The sequence below is a fragment of the Stegostoma tigrinum genome, chromosome 4, assembly GCF_030684315.1.
Source record: "Stegostoma tigrinum isolate sSteTig4 chromosome 4, sSteTig4.hap1, whole genome shotgun sequence".
NCBI lineage: Eukaryota > Metazoa > Chordata > Chondrichthyes > Orectolobiformes > Stegostomatidae > Stegostoma > Stegostoma tigrinum.
The window spans coordinates 121,925,730-121,948,677 of NC_081357.1; the positions used below are offsets into that span (position 1 = coordinate 121,925,730).

The 22,948-nt window shown below is 39.5% G+C and overlaps 1 protein-coding gene across 5 annotated transcripts in view; it reads left to right on the plus strand.

Moving 5' to 3' along the window:
* LOC125452700 (flap endonuclease GEN homolog 1) overlaps nt 1–16,091 on the plus strand; it is a 43,336-nt gene extending 27,245 nt beyond the window's left edge. For all 5 annotated transcript variants that reach the window (XM_048531401.2, XM_048531406.2, XM_048531405.2 and 2 more), the window contains exons 9-14: nt 1,141–1,177; nt 2,707–2,787; nt 2,984–3,114; nt 3,818–3,879; nt 8,680–8,826; nt 11,203–16,091. In XM_048531401.2, coding sequence (XP_048387358.2) covers nt 1,141–1,177; nt 2,707–2,787; nt 2,984–3,114; nt 3,818–3,879; nt 8,680–8,826; nt 11,203–12,707 — 1,963 coding nt within the window. In that variant the 3' untranslated portion in view covers nt 12,708–16,091. The remainder of the gene's footprint in view (nt 1–1,140; nt 1,178–2,706; nt 2,788–2,983; nt 3,115–3,817; nt 3,880–8,679; nt 8,827–11,202) is intronic.
* Nucleotides 16,092–22,948: the final 6,857 nt, after the last annotated feature.

Genomic DNA, 22,948 nt, shown 5'->3' on the forward strand with positions numbered 1-22,948 from the left:
TTCTCTTGAGTATATTGAACAAGTGAGCGTCCACGTTATCTGGAGTGTAGAGCATCCTAAAGATTCACAATCTTTTAAGTGAATAGTTTCCCCCAACTCAGTTCTAAAATGACGATCCCTCATTCTGTATAGAAGAGTGTTTATTGAGAGTTAATACATGGTCTGGAAAATATTTACTCCAAAATATTCTTTGCAGATTTTATTTATGTGGGAATTGGCCATTGCTTTCTTTGTTCAATTCCCCAATAATGGGTTCTTCCATAGAGATGTGTGTAACTTGAATTTTAATTGGAACTTGGGAGTGAAGTAATCCCCATGTGGAAATGGCTGTTGTTTCATTTTGACACTTGTCTGATCAGTCTTCTTGCAGATTTCAGTCTGTTTTCTCTTTTCTGGACTTGGAGTTGTAGCAAAATTCTGTTAAATGTGTAGCAAACATTTAATGGCAATGAAAATTGTAAAATAATACAATCTATAAATAGAATGAACTAATACAAAGAAGGTAGAATTACCTCAGCCAAATGCTTACACTCAATAAAAATACAATTTAATGGAAAGATGCATGGAAAAACCTTGTAGTTGAGTGTTCTTTTTTTAAATTTTCACTTTAATAGGAAGGGAGGACAAGAAACAAAACTGAGAAAACAATTAGCATGGAATTGGTCTTTGTCATTTCAAACGTTTCCCATTTAAATCAAAGCACTGTTGAGTGTATGACTGATACTTGTTCTTTCAATGTTGTCTTCTCTCAATTGGTAGCCATCTCATGCCCAGATCTAAAGTTGCAATCCACAGTACATACTTGAGCATATCATCTAGGTTAATATTTAAATGCAATTCAGAGGGAATTTGTATTACATGAGTGCCGTCTTTTTGATAGATGAAACCTGTCCCGGTGTAAAAGAGACTGTGGCACAACTTGAAAAAATGGAGACTTCTTCTGGTTGCTATAGCTATTCTTCTTTAATCAATTTCAAAAGCAGATTACCTGATCATTTACTTGCTTTTTGTGGGATCATGCTATTCATAAATTAGTTGCTGTGCTTCTTATATTGATGGTATTTGCTAACAGTATGAAATTTGTACAAATGCACGTTTTTTTGCAAAAATTTTAATTGCTTTCTTTTGAATTTCTTACAGAAAAGCAAGAGCTTGTAAGCATTTCCCATTTGAAGAGGTAAAACTGGAAATATATTTTTTCAAATGTTAACTCCTTATGAGACAGACCTATGTCAACTAGTAACGGGCTGTTCAGGAAAGTTTAAACTAACCTAGATGAGGGTAAGTACTAGCATGTAGTAGCAGATAGAAGAAAGCAGGTACAGAAAGAATTGGGTGACAATAGCATTAGAATAAGAAATGACACTGGTTTGGCAATCATCTAACTGGTGCATTCTCTGTGGCTAAGCTTCTACCAATCAGAGTCCACTTGTCAACAATTCAGCACTCTCCTCTCATACAGAGTAAGTATTGTCTTTCCATCATATTGCTAATTCTTGCAAATTATCAAGATGAGTACAAGACCAAAAGCATTGGCAAAATATGTCTTCTTTCAGTAACGCCCAAGATTAGTAAATGGTATTTTGTGGGGTCATAACAAAAGAAAATGAAATAAGTTCCAAATTAACTTTACCTGTACATATGTGAATGTACAAGAATGAATAAGAGAATGGTAAATACTCTTGACGTGCTGCAGGTGCCAGTAGACACCAGGGAGCCCGATGCTATGATGCTGATGGAGACCTAGCTCAACACAAGGTAAAATAGTGTACTGAATAGCTAGAATGCATAGAGTGCAAAAACAAGTAATTTATGCTGAATCTTTAGAGAACACTGACTCAGCACTGGATATTTCTCCAAATTTTTAGTAGATGAGTGTGTTATAGCTGTACTGGAACAGCTTGGCTAGTGCAGCCAGCACACTTCTGTCTACCAGCAATGTAGGACATTGTCCAAATATGTTCTGTAAACAAAAAGCAGAATAAGTCAACACACTTAATTAGAGAGAATGAATTAAAGATTCACAAATAGGCCTTCAGAGATTAAGGAATTCATTAAGTGGATGGATTGGAGACATTGATTTGACAAAAAAGAAATCTGGTAAAGATGTTTCGAATAATAAGGGGAGTAGGCAGAATAGCAGGTAAAAACCAGTCTCATTTCAGAAGAGTCATAAATCATAGAATCCTTACAGTGTGGAAACAGGCCCTTTGGCCCAACAGGTCTACACCGACCCTCAGAGCATCCCACCCAGACCCATTCCCCCTAGAACCCATCTAATCTACATATCCCTGAACACTTTGGGCAAATTAGCATGACCAATCCATCTAACCTGCATATCTTTGGACTTGTGAGAGGAAACCAGAGCACTCTGAGGAAGCCCACAGACACGGAGAGGAGGAAGGTTGATTTTAAGCCAGTTATTGAAGAGCAAAAGATGACATGAAGAAAAACACTTTTACGCAATGAGTAGCCAGGATCTGGAATGCATTACCTGAGGGTATAGTGGAGACAGATTCAAACATCTATTTCAAAAGAGAATTTGTTAATTATCTGAGGAGAAAACATTGCTGTATTACAGTGAAAATGCAGGAGAGTTGAACAAAATGAGTTGCCTTTTCAGAGAACTGACATACATGCAAAGAACAAGATGGCTCTTTCTGTGGTGTAACATTATATTATGGCATTATACAATTTGTGTTTCAGGTGATCAGAGAGTTTCTTATCAGTAAGGACCAACTAATTCAGCGTATTCAATGGAAGCGTCCAAAATTGCTTTTACTTCAGGTAGATAACATTCTGTGAAGTATATTTTTTTTGATGTGGAGCTTCTTTAATGTCTGGGCTGCATTGTCTGGTTCTGGCCTTACTCTGGCTACACAACAGAACAAGCATGTGACTTGATCAAGAATGTTTTTTCTTGAGTACCATTCAATGAAAGCTGATCATGCCACAATAACAGAATCTTGCTTCATACATCTAGAATTTTGCCCTGGATAAAATGGAGTGGCCTAGACACTATACATGTGAGAAAGTGCTGATGTTACTTTCACACCATGATATGATGGAAAGAAAATTGGGAAGAATAGACCCATGTCATTTGCAGCCAATAAGGTACTAAGTTTTGAATTAACCATTACTTTTTCTTCATTTGTATTTTAAACAGTATACTGTATGGGTATTTACTGACATTCTAAACTTAAGGTTGCTTACATGCTTTGCATCATACTTAACGCCTTTTACCATGTCCTCACAGAGTGAGTTAATGCTCGATTAGAAGAAGTGGCTGGATAAACATGCGCTTCCATTGTTCTGTTTTGGGGGAGTGTCGGAAGTGGGATTCACTGCATGTGTCTTCCTTTCCATGCATAAAAGCCAGATAAATAGAAAATGGAATAAAGAAAATATCTGAATTGACCTGCCTGTCAAAGTACTTCTCTTCTACAATAATTTACATATGGATACATTATACACTTGGTTTTGTTGCAGTGCAGTCAGTGGTGGCTCAGTGGTTAGCACTGCATGTCTGTGTGGCTTCCCAGCGGGTGCTTTGGTTTCCTTCCACAGCTCAAAGATGTGCAAGTTCGGTGGACAGGCCAAGTAAATTGCCCATAGTGCCCAGGGATTTGTAGCTTAGGTGCATTAGCCATGGAAAATGCAAGGATAGCTCGGGGAGATGGGTCTAGGTGGGATGCTCTTTGGCGGATTGGCGTGGACTTGTTGGGATAGAATGACCTATCCCTACACTGTGGGGATTATACGATTCTATGAGGTTATGTGGAATTTCAAAGTTTTTTCCTCTTTATTTCTTTTTAAGCATTGTCAAAACAAGAATTCGGAATGGGATTCCCTGTTTTGAAATTCTATGGGGAAAGACAGGTAATTTGTTTTAAAATATAATTTTTGTATGAGATGTGAAATAGTATGACCTGCCCTTGTGATCATACTTTTAGCTTGCTTCACAGAAGCATCCACGTGGCCATGAGTTTTGTTTGTATTTATGGGCGAGATTGTGTAATAGCTTTGTGTTTAACAACATCTTATTGACATCACCAGTCTGGTTCTAAAAAAAATGATTTCAATTAACCTGTTCAGTCATGCAATGACATATCTCTGGGACAGGTGGGGCTTGACTTTCTAAGCCAGAGGTTGGGCAATTACCACTATATCACAAGAGCCACTTCATGCCTAAATGTATACTCCTATCTAGAGGAGAAATCTGTTTACACCTTCCTCAGTAGTAATGTCACTTGGCTAGTAGTAAAGCAGCCCAGGCTAATGCTCTGGGGCTTGGGTTCAAATCCTACAGAATTTACAGAAATAAATTTGCAGCTAATCTATTCGAATAATGGCACCATTGTTGATAGTCAGAAAACCCATTTAAGTAGGTACTTGAATGCCCTCTGAAATATCCTGGTTCTAGACTTAGTTCTCTCGAACAGCTACAAAGTCTGAAAAGAAAGACTGACCTAGCCACCAAAGTCAACTGTAGCATGCACAACCTTGTCAATCTTGTAAAGTCCTCCTCACTGACATTCGAGGATTTGTGCCAAAACTAGGAGAACTGCTGCACAGGTTAATTAAGTAACAGCCAGGTAGTCATGCTCACAGAATCATGCCTAACAATGTTATAAGAACCACTGTTACTGCCCTTGGGTACACCCTGTACCAGAGATGGCAGCACATGTCTGGTACAGGACAAAGCCAGGGACAGTAACAGAGTTACTGAGATAAAGAGTTTCCCTGGGAGTCCTCAACGTTGATTCTAGACTCCATGAATCCTTATGGCATTAGGGTAAACATGAGTGGAGGACTTCAATAACCATCACTAAGAGTGGCGCCGTAGTACCAAGACTGAGCTCGGCAAGTCCTAAAGGGCAATGCTACTTTCATGGATCTGGACTGAGATAGAACCAAGCCCTCATTGACCCAGTCCTTGTCAGTGTATCTGTCACAGAGGTATCTGTCCATGGCTGTATAGATATGAATGATCACCATGCAGCCCTTGCAGACACCAAGTTTTATCTTTACCCCATCTGTTCAAAATCTACATTAATGATTTAGTCAAGGGGCCAATTGAAATATTTCCAAGTTTGCAGACGGTAGAAAACTTGATGTGAATGTGAGTTGTGAAGAGGTTGCAAAGAGGCTTGAAGAGGGTCTAGACAAATTGAATCAGTTGGCAAGAGCAATATAATGGGATAATTGCAGAATTATCCACTTTGGTAGGAGATGCATTTTATTTCTTAAACGCTGGGAGTTTGTGAAGTGTTGATGTCCTAAGGGACCTGGTGTCCTTATTCTTAAATCACTGAGAGCTAGCATGGAGATTCAGCAAGCAGTTTGGAAGGTAACTTTTATCATAATGTTTACCTTTATCATCATGTTAACCTTTATCATAAATGGATTTGAATATAACAGCAAAGAAGACTTGTTTCATTTGTATAGAACACTGGTTATAAGCCACCAGGAATAGTGTGTACAGTTTTGGTCCTTTTGCCTGAGGGAAGGAGATACTTACCATCCAGCAGCAGAGGTGCACCAGACTAATTCCAGGGAAAATGGGAATGTCTTATGATGAATGATTGAGGAAAATGGGCCTGGAGTTTGGAAGAATGAGAGGCAATTTCATAGAAACTTGCCAAATTCTTAAAGAGATACACAGATTAGATGCAGAAAGCTTGTTTGCCTGACTATAGAGTTTGAATTCAGGGACACAGTTTCAGAATGAAATATTAGCCATTCAGGAGTGAGATGGAGAGGAACGTCTTCATCAAGTGGGTGGTGAATCTATGGCATTCTCTATCACAGGGGTCTGTAGAAGTCCATTCATTAAATAAATTCAAGATAGAGATTGATAGATTTCTAATTACTAATGACATAAAGAGATATCATGGTAGACAATCAACCATGACCCAGAATAGCAAAGCAGGCTTGAGGGGATGAATGGCTTAATCCTCCCCCTATTTCCTGTGTTTTATATTGTTGATACCCTTCATGGTGTGTGAGTTTACCACTGTGCTAAATGCGATAGATTTTAAGCTGGTTGGACCGAACATTCTGTTTCTGTGCTGCATGACTATGACTCAGAACTGGACATCCATGAGGTTCTGTAAGCCGTCAATAGCAGCAGAATTATATTGAACCACGGTCTTTATCCTCACGGCCTGACAGACCTCCACTCCACCATTACTCTCAAGCCAAGAGATCAGTCCTGGCTATTGAAGTGTGTAAATGGGCATGTCATGAGTAGCATTGGGCATAGCTCAAAATGTAGTGTCAACCTGGTGAAGCTACAACTAGGACCAGCATGCCAAATGGCAGAAACAACGTGCAATTGACATAACTAGGTAATTCCACAACCAACAGATCAGACCGAAGATTTACAGTTCCGTCAAATCTAACAAATAATTAAACAATTAATAGAAAGAGGGTGGTCTACATATATCATTATCCTCAATCATGGTGCAGTCCAGCACATCAGTATGAAAAATGAGGTTGAAGCATTTGCAACAATATTCAGATAGAACTGCCAGGTGGATGATCCATCTGAGGCCCTCAGCATCACAGTCTTCTGCCAATTCAGTTCATTGTATGTGATATTAAGAAACAGCAGAAGGCAATAGCTACTGCCAAGACTATGAGTCCTGACAGAGCCTGACAATATTCTGGTAACTGAAGTAACATTTTCTGAGAGGTGATTCCACTCAGAGTTCCGTCAGAAGTGCAGAACTGTACGACTGGTTTGAGATGCAGGGTTTTTTATTTTTATTCATTTACAAGATGAGGACATCGCTGGCTAGGCCAGTAATTATAGCCTACCCCTCATCGCCCAAAGACCAGTTAAATGTCAACCACATCACTGTGGGTCTGGAATCATGTAAGCCAGACCGGGTAAAGATGGCAGTTTCCTCCTCTGAAGGACATTAGTGAAACAGCTGGGTTTTTCTGACAATTGACAATGGATTCATGGTCATCATTTGACTGTTAATCCCAGATCTTTATTGAATTCAAATCTATCATAGACCATGACAAGATTCAAACCCAGGTCACCGGAATATTACCTGAGCCTCTGGGTTAATGGTTCAGTAACATTACCACTGGGCCGTCGCATTTCCGTATGTTAATGCCAGCTGTATGGGTTCAATTCCTGCAGCAGCTGACATTACTGTGAAGGTGCTTCCTCAACCTCTGCCTTTGTCTGAGTCATGGTGACCCTCATGTTAAAACATCACCAACGTTTCTCTGTCTCTCTTAATCGAGAAAGCCTATGGTTCTGGAGGACTATGGCAACTCTCCTTGTTTGGGGAATGAAATCCACACCCCTGTTCACGGTGGTCAGGTGGCATATTCTGAAATATAAATGTCTTGACAAGCACTTTGACAGCTGCAGTCAAACAGAACAACATAAGGTCAGTGATGGGCTGGGGAATGGAGGAGTAAGGTAGCAGGGGTGGAATGCCATATGAGAAGGGGCTATGGTGCCAGTGCACCACATAGGTAGGGCGTCAGCTGGTAAAGGGATAGGATGACAGAAGAGTAGGTCAGTAGGGTGCCAGGTGGTAGGAGGTTAGGGTGCAAGGTGGCAAGATAAGTGATGCAAACTTCAAGGAAGGTTGGGGTGCTGGGAGAAACTGGGTGGGTCAGATCTGGGTGGGAGGGAGGGTTGGGTCGGTTCAAGATATGTGGTTTTGGAATGTGTGAGATAAACGTGGGTTCTGTTAAATACTTACAAAGGAGTTAGACTCTTTTTAATAGTTTAACTATTATTGACTTTACTTCATTATTGATGCCCTCCAAAATCTCTGATTTAAATGCGACCTTCAGTGATTTCAAGGTGGAGAGCAATTGCCCAGAAAACGATTCAGTTTCTCGGGCATTTCCTTTTAAGTTTGATACAACTGGAATTCAGCAGGGTCATCAAGCACAACTCCTATCAATGGCAGCATAACTATTGCCTTGAGCAACAGAAAATCTGGACCTGTACTTTTGCTTGAGAAGCAAGTTAGAAATGTCCAAATCTCATCAGTTAAAAGTATATTTGGTGGGAAATTCTCAAAATCCATCAGCTACAAATACCATTGTAAGTATTCCCTCAAGATGCCATTTCAGCCCCTTCCGGCATAAGCGGTACCTGAACTGAAGTGCAAATGATGAGCCTGAATCGAAGCAGCCAGTCAATTGTGAATAGTTTGATGTCCATTAATGGCATTCTTCCTCTAACCTTAAACATATCAGGCAGCTCAACTTCAGGACATGTTTGTAAATTACATAATACACTTTCTTTAACAATCATTTGCTAATTTTTCTTAGCAGTTCACATCTCATAATTTTGCTTCACGTGTGTACATTCTTACAGAATTTTACCAACTTTATGTTCTAGAAATTTTCATCTTCATTGCTTTGGCAATAATGTGACAGAAAATCCTTTCCTTGATTTTACTGAAACCAATAGAACAAAATATCAGCCCTTTTATAAAGGTCTGATGATATGGATGCTCAGATTGTACAGGCAATAAATGTGAAAATCTGTTTTATAATAAACATCACCACGTTTTCTGGTACAGTCAGTTATTGCATCTGAGTGAATGTTTCACAGCTAGTTTATGTTTGAAATAGGTTGTATGAACTCAGCAACAAGTAGTATAGATTTTAATAAATTATTTTCTTCGTTTCTAGAGCATTATGTTACCTCAAGTGATCAATTTGAAGATTCTCAGAAAACTGTCACAACCATAGAAGATCAAGTTTCCTTTCAGGCAGCATATCCAGATATGACTGCTTTATTTTACAGGCAGAACACTGAAAAGAAGAAAATGCAAAAAAGTAAGTAGCAAAATTGAAAAGAGGCCTTTCTTTGGCTTGTTGCCTAAAGAACTTTTGAGTTTCAAATGAAAAATGAGCATTCCGATCAAGACATGATTTTTGATAGATTGAACATAACCAAGTTTATTGAGCTTTAGGAAAAAAGTGAAAGGTCTTCAAGAGTGCTAGAACTGTTACAATATGATTTTTTATGTGGTAAATCTATTAATGTGTTATTTTAAAAATTGAGTCACTTCATTTGTACTCTTGCTAACCGGTTAGCTGGGGCTAGTGTTGAACTGCTATAAAGCCAAATAACTGTGTACATTGAATAGCAGGGCTGTTTAGCCTTGTGTGTAATTGGTTATGGCTCATACTGTTCAGGTGAAACGAATTGGGGCATTCTCTTGAATGTTACATAAAGTTGAATAAATTCAAAAGCAACTTTGATCTTGGGCCTGGCCCCAGACCCAAGGCTTGGCATGGTTTATGGCTATATTTCATTCAACAGGCTTGTAAAGCAGGCTGGGTTTGGTGAAATAAAAGATTGCACAGTATTAAAATAATGCGTGAAGAATCTGGGAATGCTCTTCTGAGTACATTAATGACAATGATTTGTTAGGAGTATTCATGAAGAATTTTGACAGAATAAATAACTGAGAAACTTTCTAGTGACACAAGGGCCAGTAATATAAGACCACAGTTTGATGTAGTAAAAATAAAATGCTGGAAATACTCAAAAGCTCTGACAATATCTGATAAAAGGAGAAATAGCGTTACATCTCAGATCAAGACGTACGGGTTTAAGAGAAACAAGGTAGAAAAATAAATTTAAATGTAGGTTTCCATTAACGTTTGGCAAGAAAGGAGTTATAGTTACTGGTGTTTTACCACTAGATGTCCTATATGTACTAATTTACAAAGAGTTTGGTGACTCCTTATATTGTGCTGTGTATCACCTGCCACCACATTGGGACAAAAGTCTGCATTATTGCTGTCATAACTGTGCATCTGAAATCAGTATTCTGTGCACACTTCACCCACAATTGAAAGCCTTTGCCCACTGCACCTAAAGGCATATGCATGGTGCCACAGAAGACTTGCAGCACTTCTTCTATTTGGTTCTGACCTGCCCACTCGAGTTCATCTTCTGACCAAAACCCTGCTCAGTGCTGTCTAACCCATGCCCCAGTTCTGTTCAATGCTGTAATCTCCTCCCCCAGTCACTGTCATGCTTCATGCTCTAATCCACTGTCCAGTCACCACCCTGCTCGATCCTCTAATTCCTGCTCCTGTCACCATCCTGTTCAATGCTCTAATCCCTTTTCCAGTCACCATCCTGCTCAGTGTTTTAATTCCCTCTCCAGTCATTGTCCTGCTCAATACGCTAATCCAGTCAATCCTCTGATCCCCTATCCCATCACCATCCTGCTCGATGCTCTAATCTCCTCTCCAGTCACCATCCTGCTTGATCCTCTTTGCACCATAAAGAGAGTTGGAGGCTCATATGCATGAAGTACAGAAAGCTAGCACACAAGTACAGCAAAAAATCTGGAAGGCTAATGGAACGTTGGCCCTTATTTCAAGGGGTTACAAAAATTGGCAAGTCTTTATGCAACTATACAAGGTGATGGTGAGACCACATGCAAAGTCTTGAGAGTAGTTTTGCTCCCCTTGTTTAAAGAAGCATATCATTTCATTCTAGGCTGTTGAGAGAAGGCTCACTAGGCTAATCCTTGGTATTGAAGAATTGTTTTATGAGCAAAAGTTAAACAGGCTGGGACTCTGTATATTTGAATTTAGAAGAATGTGAGGTGATCTCAGTGAAAGACATGGCAAATGCTGACAGGATGTTTCCCCTCATGGGAGAGCCTAGGACCAGAGGGCACAGTCTCAGAATTGAGGAGCGCCAATTTAAGACTGAGCTGAGGGAGAATTTGTTCTGTCGGCGGGTTGAGTCTTTGGAACTTGTTGCCACAGAAAGCTATGGGAGTGGTGAGGGGAGTCGGGGGGGAGGTCAGAGTCCTTGTGCCTGCTTAAGGCTGAGATAGATGGATTCTTAATCAGAAAGGAAATAGTTACAGGGAAAAGGCAGAAATATCAGATGATAAATGTCAGATCATCCGTAATTCTATTGAATGGCACATCAGGCTCTCCTGTTCTTACTCCTTATGGCCTTATATCCTTCCAGGCACAATTGTGCTACTCTTTTTCACTATCCCTCAATACATTTGCCATTTGAATTAAGTGCTCAATATTCAATGTCAGGAGTAAAATAATGAATTGCGAACAGCTAAATATATTTTCATATGGTGATGTTTGCAAAAATCTTATTTAAAATAGCAACTGAGTAAGACTTTTAGCTTAGCTATTGGTTAACTTGTGTTCTTTTTTCAGGTAAAAGCAAGAGAACAGAGAAGGTAGCTCCTTTGCCTGATGAAATCACACATCTACTGGCTGAAATGAATTTACAATCTTCCCATGGTTCTGGAATTGCAACAGGAAGTGAACCTGTTCAAAAAAGTGTAAGAAAACGGATGAATCCCTCCAATACCCATCAACATAGATCTTCCGTTAGCTTTTGTACTGAAGGATCTCAAGAATGCCAAGAATTCTCTGAAAAATCTAATAAAATTACACAACCTGGTGTTAAACACACTGCAGAAATAATAAAATCTGACAGTGAATCTTTATCTCTTAAAGAATTAGAAAACGAGCATGGTACCGGTGCCTTGTCCCCTTCTGCATCTATGATAGTTGCAGAGTTGGATTTGAGTGGCATTGATTGGACTCAGTCATTCAGTACACCACGATCAGACCGTACTCCGACGACTCCAGCAGAAACTTCTGAGCAAGTTCATCCCCTCATTAATGAGAAGTGCTGTGTACCTGTTTACTATATCAGTAAACTAAAAGAAGACAAAGCACGGAAAGAAAATGCTGCCGCGCTGAAGCAAGATCCACTTCAAAAGAATGTGGCAGAATTATCTAAGAAAGATGCATCTATGCTGCCTGATCTTTATGATCTATCTTTAAAGGATCGCATTCTATTGAAAAACTCTCATCAGTTTTTATCTCTGCATCAATCAGATCCTAATTCTGGTGGAACCCTGCCATACTCCTTTAATTATAAAAATGATGCACCATTTCAAGGAAAACTTACAAATGAATCAACTTTTTCCAATAAAGAGAGATTCAGTGGCTGTGACTTATCAGAAACTCAATGCATTCAGCAAGAGAAAAAAGAAATTTACATTTCTGACCCAACTACAATTCAACATGTCAGGCCATTAACTGAGGTAGAAAATCAAAATTTAACATGTTCAAGGGAGCACGTTGTTGGAACAAGTGATCCAGCTATTTATTCACACCGAGCTTCAAAGACAGATAGTAGCTCATTGAGACTGAAGAAAAATAAAACTGTGAAACCACACAGAATGAAACATAAGAATGGAACTACTTCAACATTTCAGAAGAAAAGCGTTTGTCGCAAATTGTCGTCATCCAGCGAAGATAGTGATATTGAGAATACAAGAATAATACAAAAATGTGGCTTCACATTCAGAGCTATAGATAATATTGTGATGTCACCTTCCATTTCAAATCAGAGTCAAACATGTGCTCAGCGGACCAAATCCAGAACTGCCATTAATAGAATAGACAACACCAAGGTAGCTACTGGCCATATTCAACTCAAAGTGATCAGCAGTTTTGATGCTGAGAAAACTGAGCAAACTCAATTAACACATAAGCAAAGAGAAACTTTTAGCAAAAGCAGTGCTGATCTGCCAAGACTTGAACTGAGTGCTGTGCAGAATCTTAAGCAGCTCAGTGATAATGAAGATTCTATTATAGTAATAAGTGACAGCTCCCTTCCACTTTCAGAAGGGTTAGATCTTTGACTGCACAGTTTTTGAATGGTTACTCAATTGCATGCTCCCAAAATCAGGTTCTCCAGAAGTTTGTTGTTTTTAAGTTAGGTTTTAGGTATTTTAGATGCCCCTTCAGAAAAAAAAGCATTCACCATATACATTCTCCGCTCAACATTTTTGAATAAAATTGGTAACTAAATGCTGTAAACTGCCCATTGTTTAATATTGACTCAGCTGTAAATTGAAAAAAGAACGATTGCAAGTTTAAAATCATTTATGTTCCTTGCCTTATTCTACTGTGACATTGTTGATCCATATTTTAATAATTCATTCATTTAAGCTAAAACTATGTTTAAATGTATTTTAAAATAATGGTTTCCTTTAGTTACTTCAACCAAATTTTCTGCATTCAAGGATATTTCTATTCAGTTCCATCCTTTGTTTTTATCACTCTGATGATGCACCTTCCCTCATGCAGCTATAATGAAGTGTGGGTAAGCATCTTGGTATGCCTTATCAGTTGATGGTGTTTTTCTGTCGTCCTTAACGCCTCACTGTGAGGAAGTGCCTGTCCTCTTTTCTGCGTTGTGTCAGTGGTCCCATACCAAGCATCAAGTTATCTTTTTCCATCTCTGAAGCATTTTTTTGTGTTAAAACATAAGCTATAGGAGCGGAATTAGGCATTTACCCCATGTCGGAGTTCATTCTGACATATAGTCATAGCTACTGTTACTCAATCCCATTCTCTTGCTGTCTTCAGTAACCTTTGATCCCCTTACTAATCAAAGCCTATCTATCACTGCCTTAAAGACATTCAGTGGTTTGACCTCTACAGCTTTCCTTGGCAATGGTTTGCACAGATTCACAGATTCTGGCTGGCTGAAGAAATTCCTCCTCATCTCAGTTCTGAAAAGGTTGACCCTTCTCTCTAAGGCTGTTCCTCAGATCCTAGCATCTCGAATGGAAATATTTTCTCCGCGTTCACTCTGTCCAGATCTCTCAGTATCCTGTAAGTTTCAGTGACCCCACCCCACAACCAAATCCATCAAAACTCCCAGTACAAGATTGGTACTGGATCCACTTTTGTTTGTCATTTATATAAATGTTTTGGGTGAGCAATTAGCAGGCATGGTTAATAACTTTGTGGATAACACCAAAATTTGTGGTATAGTCAACAGTGAAGAAGGTTACCTGAGATGACAAAGGGATCTTGATCAATTGGGCCAATGGGCTGAGGAGTGGCAGATGGATTTTAACTTGGATAAATGCAAGGTATTGCATTTTGATAAAACAAATAAGAGCAGGACTGATACAATTAATGGGAGAGCCCTGGGTAGAGTTGTCAAGCAGAAAGACCTAGGGGTTCAAGTGCATTGTGCTTTGAAAGTTGCATCACAAGTAGACATGGTGGTTAAGAAGGCATTTAGCACACTTGCTGTTATTGCTCAGACCATTGAATATTGAAAGGGGAATGTTATGTTAAGGTTGTACAAGTCGTTGGTGAGGCCACTTTTGGAGTAATGTGTGCAGTTCTGGTCGCCGTACTATTGGAATAATGTTATTAAATTACAGAGGGCTCAGAAAAGATTTACCAGGATGCTGCCAGGACTGGAGCATTTGAGATATAAGGATAGGCTGGGACATTTTTCACTGACGCATAGGGAGTTAAGGATTGACTTTGTGATGGTTTATAAAATCATGAGGGATATAGATAAGACGAATAGCAAAGGTCTTTTCCCTAGGGTGGGGGAGTTCAAAACTGAGGGGCACATTTGTAAAGTGAGAGGAGGCAGATTTCAAGGGCAACATTTTCACACAAAGGGTGTGTAGTTTATTTTTAATTCACAACAGCATCACTGGCTCAGCAGCATTTATTGTCCACCCGTAATTGCCCAGAGGGCAATTCAGAGTCAACCTCTTTGCCATGGACCTGGAGTCACATGTAGGCCAGACCAGGTCTGGATGACAGTTTCCTTCCCTAAAGAACGTTAGTTAACCAGGTGGGCTTTTCCCAAATATCAACAATGGAATCGTGATCATTAGATTCTTAATTCCAGATACTTTATTGAATTTAAATTCCACTGGAATTCGAACCCAGGTCCCCAGAACATTATCTGGATCTCTGGAATAATATTGCTCCCCAGTCGAATGAACCGTCAGAGGAAGTGGGAGATGCAGGTAAAGTTACATCTTTTAAAAGCCCTTTGGATTGGAACATGAGTTGAAAAGGTTTAGAGGGATATGAGCCAAACTCAGGCAAGTGGGACTAGTTTAGTTTGGGAAACTTGGTCGGCATGGACAAGTTTGACTGAAGGGTCTGTTTCGGTGCTATATGACCCTACAGACCCAGAGACCTCAACCACTCCTTGTATGACCAGCCATTCATGCCCAGGATCATTCTAGTGAACCTCCCCTGGAGACCGAACAAGGCCAGCACATCCTTAGATAAGGGGCCTAAAACTCCTCACGATATTCCAAAAGCAGCCTGACTTGAGCCTAATACAGCCTTAGCAGTGCATCCCTGCTGTTGTATTGTAGCCCTCTCAAAGTGAATGCTAATATTGCATTTGCCTTTGTAACTGCCAACTGAACCTGCCTGTTAATTTAATACACTAACAATAGGTATGGTGTCTTTCAAGTTTTAAAGTTGCTCATCAATGTATGTGTCACAGCTAGGTGATATAGAGATGGGCATAAAGGGACATAACAGGCCTGAAGCAGCTTCTCAAGCCAGGACAGATGAAACCAGAGAGTTGGGTAGCACCAATCAGTTAGTTATAGACATTGTATAGTTATTATTATACTGCAGTACAGTTATTGACATCATCTGGCGTGTAGTTGATGAGACTTAATAATTAACACCTAACATTACCCACCACTGTTATTTGTGCTTATCTAAAATTAATTCTTTATTAGTTAGATGAACAGATTAAAATGTACTTGAGATTATGAAAATATCTTAACACTAATCTTAAAACTAATATGCCCTGAAATGCCAAACAACTAAAAATATTAAAATTATAAAATATCCAACCTTAAAATAATATCCTAAGAACATCATAAAAGTTCTACTGCATAGATAAAGACTTTTACTCATAGCTAAAAATCTGCAGCATTTTGAAAGTAAGCAATTGAGAGTCTTGATATTTCTTGGGCAAAGGACAGGTATTTTTGAATGCAGAACTCATAAGTTTATTGTTTGACTCAGCCCATTATAGCACCCATGACAAGTCTGAAAAAAGGAAAGCTGTGTTCTGAATGTTAAATTGATGATTTCTTCATTAAGGTATTTATATTTATCAGCTTTCTCAGTCTAGGATTTCGCTATTGAATTGTCTTCATTTTCAAAATGGATTGTTACATTGACACAACAGTTCTCAAGCCTTCCTTAAATATTAAATCAGGTTTCCACAATTTTCCGTCTCTGTCTTTCAACCAGGTTCTATAGAAGTAATCCATCCATATTTTCCCACTTATATTCATAGTTTGTACATAATCTCATTATGTTACTTGATTCTACTGTTCTTAACAAAGGGACATGAACCAGAAATATGGAATAACATCTCATATGGGGTCTAAGGTTTTGGAGTAGATTTGTAGCTTGGGTTGTGGTCGTGAAACAAGAAACCAGCTTGGCGAGCCAAACAACCTCAACATCTCACATGGGGCTTTACATCGATGGCACCCTTTATTTAAAAGGGGTTTTCCATACATCAAAGTTGTACACAGTGGAAGAGAGGTTATGTTGCAGTAATAGACTGTTAATGAGCTTAGATAATTTGATGTCATAAGATGCCTTGATCCACAAATTTGATATTTTATCATTTTTAAGGTATATAATGCCAAGCCCCTGACTTTGAGGATTAATCCATTTCAATGGTTCCAATTCCTTTCATGTTTTATAATTAATATTCCTCATACATAAAGCTCCTTCTCATTTTTCTGTTCTGCTTGATTGGATTTTCTGATCTGCAAATTATTTAATCTTTTGAAATATCCTGATTCTGAACACATTCTTGTATTCTCAACATTGTTTGACCGGCAATAGTGAAAGAAGGCTCAGATAACCTTATCTGTGCAGGATCCAAGGGCTTAGCATCTCCTAATTGCAGCCACTCGTGTCTGTACCTGTAATTTGGGAATCCCAAGTCCCCCATCTCTACTTCTAACATATAAAATACCATCAAATGTATAATGCGGCAGATGTAAAATTTCTTTAATAAAATCTTGTATGATACAGATCAATTTCTGTAAGATGTTCTGCAACGCTTCAATTAAAACCAGATGATAATAAAGCCTTGGTACTGTAAAAAATTTTTAAATCTTGACCTTTTGCCTCGGGCAGAGGGCAGCTAAATCAAGGTTCATCGCCCAGATCTTAAGTTTACATTCCCATTTCATCTCCTCAACACCTGCCCATGGATCTATTTACGTAGTCAGGTATATCTCAGTCTCATCTGGGGGAATGTATTGGATTTCACTTGCCGCCCAGCCACAAGTTCTTTAAGAGATTATAAGTAAAGGTCTAAAGTACCCTGCAATCTCATCATAAATAATAAATTCTAAAATCTTAACAATGATCAAGATCAGGCTAACCAGTCTGCAGTTTCCTGTGTTCTGCCTCCCTCCCTTCTTAAACAGAGGTGTTACATTAGCTATTTTTCAGACCTCTGGGACCCTCCCTCACACTATTGATTCCTGAAAGATCATCACTAATTCCTGTACAATTTCCTCAGCTATCTCCTCCAGAACTCTGGTGTGTAATCCATCTTGTCCAGGTAATTTATTCACCTCTGCCCCTGACTCTCTTGAAGTTCTGGTATGCTATTGGTGTCTTCCATTGTGGAGAATGATGCAGAGTACCTATTTAACTCCTCCACCATTTCTTTATTCCCCATTACTACTTGTCCAGCCTCATTTTCCAGCAGTCTGATGACCACTCTTGCCTCTCTCTTACCCTTTATGTATTTCCAAAAGAAACTACTGCAATCTTATTTTATATTACCAGCTTGCTTGCCGTAATATTTCATCTTCTCCCCCCCCATTGATTTTTTTTTAGTAGCCCTTTGCTGTGTTTTTAAGGCTTCCCTAATGTTTGGCTTCCCATTAGCCTTCACCATATTGCATGCTTTTTTGTTCACTTTTCTGCTGACTCCGACTTCTCTTGTCAGCCATGACTCCCTCATTCTCCTTTCAGTATGTTTCTTCTTCTTTAGGTTAAATTTCTGCTGTGCCTCCTGAAGTACCTGCAGAAATTCCTATCATTGTTGCTTTATTATCTTCCCTGCTAGTTTCCCCTTCCAACCAGAGATAATGGGAACTGCAGATGCTGGACAATCCGAGATAACAAAGTGTGGGGCTGGGTGAACACAGCAGGCCAAGCAGCATCTTAGGAGCACAAAAGCTGACGTTTCGGGCCTAGAGGGTCTAGGCCCGAAACGTCAGCTTTTGTGCTCCTGAGATGCTGCTTCCCCTTCCAACCAACTTTGACCAGCTGTTCTTTCATCTATTCAACTATAATAGCATTATATCTCATTCCAGCTTCTCTCACAAACTGCAGGATGATTTTTATCATATTATGGTCACTGCCCCCTAGGGTTAATCCACTTTAAGCCCCCTAATCAAGTTCGCCTCATTGCACATCATCAAATCCACGATTGATTGTCCCCAAGTGAGCTCCACCACAAGCGGCTCCAAAAAGCCAACTTGCAGAAATTCTACAAGTTCCTTTTCTCAGGATCTGCTACCACTATGACTTTTCCTGTTCACCTGCTTGTTGAAGCCCCCCAAGGTTATTATAATCGTGTCTTTCTTAAATGCCTTTTCTGTCTCCTGATTTATTTTCTGCCCATTGGTAGGCTGCCCGTGCATAATTCGTATCAAAGTGTTTTTTTTTGTCCTTTGTCGTTCCTCAACTCTCCCTACATAGACGTTTCCCAGCACGCAGTTTTAAGATGCACTGTAGCCATTAAGTTTCAACTATGGAAGTGATGTGTTTAGATTAACTACCCTGCCATGAGTTGCTTAGAACTATTTATGAATTGCAACTGATGTCGGGATTGTAAGTAGTATTTCAAATTTGCATTTTTGTTAGGCAGGACATCAGAGATTGCTGTTTAAATATAGTTGAAGAAACAATCTTTCACAATATCTGGTTGTCAGTGAAATACTTGGTGAGTTAAGTACTTTGAAAATGCACCCATTGCTGCAACATGGCAGCCAAACTGCACACTACAAACTCGCAGTAGATCAACGTAGTAAGGACCAAAATGTGTCATTTTATTGATGTCATTTGAGGAATAAATATTGACTCAGCTGCTGGAGACAATTCTTCTTTGAAATGCTGCGGAATGGTTTATTTTAATGCAGATTGATGGGGCCTTGGCACAATATAGCAGAATACGAATGTGCCAGATTTTCTGTGGAATAACAATCGCAAGCAGGCTAACAACCCACTCCTTCCTCTGCGTTAAGAAAGAGCTTCACATTTCGGACAGAAGATTCGAATCAAGGCTTTGGTGCCGTGCTTTCATTCTGACAGGTCATTCAGTGCGGAAGAGTTGAGGGGAGGCAAACCATACACTCTTATTCACATCTGACACTTGCCATATCCTGTCATTGAACGTCCAGCATCAAAGACAGCTACTTTGGCAACTTCTGTGAAAGAGGAACTACATGAGAAAGGTGTGAAACTAGGGTGTCAGTAGGGGATGTGACAAATAAATAGTGTCAGGGCTCCAAGTTTCAAGGTGCCTCGGTAATTTAGTGGAGAATTCAGGATAGGTATGGCTTGGCTGAAGATGGTGGGTGGCAGCAGAGGAGGGGCAGTCAAGTCCAGTGGTGGGGGTAATGTCCTGGTGGCTGGGGAGTGTCAGCTGTTGAGCAAAAAGGGGTGGGGATTGTGTCCCAGGCATGGAGTGTGACAGAATGTCGAACCCTGGGAGGTGTTAGGTTCAGGGAAGAGGGAATGTTGAAGACCTGGGGAGTTGTTTTGTAAGTCTGGGGTCAGTTTAATAGTTATTCAGATCATAGAATTGTTACAGAATGGAAGAAGGCCATTCAGCCCATCATGCCTGTGCCAATTCTATTCCCCAGTGCCAATGTCCTGTATTTTTACTATATCCTGGCACACCATTATTACCAAATTGCATTCCGGTGCACTCTTGAATGGCTCAATTGAACATTCTTCCACCACATCTTTTGGCAGTGCATCCTGTCCTCTAACTAGTTGCTGTGTGATTTTGTTTTTGTCACATTGCCCTTGCTTTGTTTACATCACTTTAAATCTACACTCCCTCTCATTCTTTTTTTTTCTTTTGTGAGCAGGCCCAGCTTCTCCCTGTCTATTCTGTTCAGACTGCTCATGATTTTGAAAACCTACGTTAAATCTCCTGTCAGTCACCTTCTCTCCAAAGAGAACAGTCCCTATTTCTTCATTCTATCCTCAAAATAAAAGTTTCTCATTGGAACCATTCTTGTAAATCGCTTTTGCACTCTCTCCAATATATTCTTATTTTTTCTATAAGGTGGTACCCATAACCGAAAAAATACTCCTCCTGAAATCTAACAACAGCCTTATCAAGTTCAACATCACCTCCTTGTGCTTTTACTCCACGTTCCTATTAATGAAGCTAAGAATAATGTTTCATGAACTGATATTTCCACCTTCAATGATCTTATACACACAGACCTCTGTGCTCCTTCACCCGCTTTGGAATTGTACACCCTATTTTATCTTGTCTTTCAGTGTTATTCTGACCAAAGTGCATCACTTCATCTACCCACTCCACCAATTTATCATTTCAGAGTTCCACCACTGCCCTCTTCTCAGTTTACAATTTGTCCCAACTTAATATCATCTGCAACTTTGAAATTGTCTACATATCATGATCCAGATCATTAATATATTTCAGGGAAAGCCACTGCAAACCTTCCTCCAGTCCAAAATATGCCCATTGATGACTGTTTTGTTCCCTATCACACAGCCAATTTTGCATCCATGTTCCTGCTGTCCTTTTATATTCTGGCCTATAACTTTCCTCACAAGTCTGTTATGGTACATTGTATTCCAAACACCTTTTGGAAATCCATGTATACCACATCATTGGTGTCATTCTTACCAGCCCTCCCTGTTGTCATTTCATAAAACTCAAGCAAGTTATTTAAGTAGGATTCCCCTTTTAGAAATTCATGCCGACTTGTGCTAATCAACCACTTTTTTTTCCATGTCTCTACTATTTCTATCCAGAATAATTGTTTTTTGAAGTTTGTTCACCACCAAAGTTCAACTAACTGGTCAGTAATTGCTGAGATTATCCTTGCAACCCTTCTTGAAGAAGTCCATGATGTTTACAATTCGCCAGTATCCTGGCACCTCCCCTGTGTCCTGACAAAACTGAAAGATTATGGACAGCTCCCCTACAACTTCTACTCTCACTTCCTTCAAACTTCTTGGGTGCATCTCATCCAGTCACAGTGCTGTGTTGACTTTAAGTGCCAAAAATGTATCCAAGATTTCTTCCTTATTAATTGTGCACCCTTTTAGTAACAGAGCTTCCTCTTGTGTCACTATGGCCTGGGCAACATCCTCTTTTTATAATGACAGATGCAAAGTATTCATTTCACACCTCAGTCAAGCCCCCTGCCCCCATTTGTAAATCCCCTTTTTGGCCTCTGATCAGCCCCATTCCTCCTTTAACCGCTCTCTTCCCGTTTACGTCCCTACAGAAGAATTTCAGATTTCCCTTTATGTTAGTTGTTAATCTTTTCTTGGAAGTCTTGTTTGCTTCTAATTTGCTTTTTCACTTCTTTGCCCACCCCTCTGAAAAAAATCTTTGGTATTTCAATTGATTCTCAATTGTGAATCCTACCTTACATCAGTCATAAGTACACTTTCCCATTAGAGCGAATATACCTTAAGTGTACTGGAACCATCTGCTCATTGAAGATGGTCCATTGTACGGTTACTATTCTATCTGCCAACTTCTTATTCCAATCAGCCCTGTTCAGCTCCGTTCTTGAACCATTAAAGTCAGCTGTCTACCAATGGATTTTTCAGTCTCTGGGCTGTTGCGTATAATTCTCTAATACCACCTGAATCTTATGATATAATGGTCACTGTCTCCCATATATCCCCTCACTCACACTTCATCCACTTGTTTGACATCATTTTCATAAAGAAATTGTCTCTAATGAAAGAGTAGCCATCTGGTCCTTTGGGACTACAATGACTGTACCTTAGGCTAGGCTTTTAGTAGTCTCCCTTTTCCTGATTAACTAATTAATTTTATTTAACAGCAGTACCCTCCAAGTTCTCAGATTTAAATGGAGAGTTTTGGACAGTTCCAGGCATAGACCAAGGGCCCCTCAGAATAACAAGGTGTAGAGCTGGATGAACACAGCAGGCCAAGCATCATCAGAGGAGCAGGAAAGTTAACTTTTTGGGCCTAGACTCTCCCTCAGAAAATTTTCTACACCTTGTTATCTCAGATTCTGCAGCAACGGCAGTTTCCGCTATCACTGCCCATCAGAATATTCAGTTTCACAGGCAATTCCCTCGGTGTCTGCCATGTCAGAAATTCTGCAGAGTCCACATGTGGGACTCCCATATACACTGCAAAAACATCGACTTGGCCATCAGAAAATCCTACCAATGTCTCCAATATATCCCCATTCTCTCACACCTGCATCAGAATATCAGCCTGGCTATTTGTGTTCAAGTCTCTGGACTGGGTCTTGAACCCACAACGTTCTGACTCAGGCCAGACTTAATCACAGTTGACACTAAGCTGATTACTGTGTCAATGTGAAATTCAACATGGTTATGTTTTGTGAATAATTATTTTCACACTTACACTGCACTGCTAAACATTTGCCTGCTGCCAGTCTGAGAGTAATGGAAGAATAAATTAAAATAATGAGGGGTTTGTCGCTTTGCAGCTTTAATGTCTCAAGTGCGTTGAGACATATGCTTACCTGGTAAACCTTCAAAGTGAATCAAAGTAAATACTTACGGTTACATTGCATGGAAGCCTACATCTCCTTGAATAACTGACAAAAAAATTCAGAAAGTGAAGGGAAAATTATGAGATGATAACTACAGAAGTCACTTTAAGTTTTCAAACAGATTTCTCTGCTTAGTTTTATCTTCCCCAGACAGTGTTTTTGCTCTCTCTAATAAAAACAATGTTAAGTTCAAACAGAATTTGGTACTTTTTGCCCTAAAGGTTTCCTTTTAGCTGAGAATAAGTAACAATATGCTCTCTATAAAT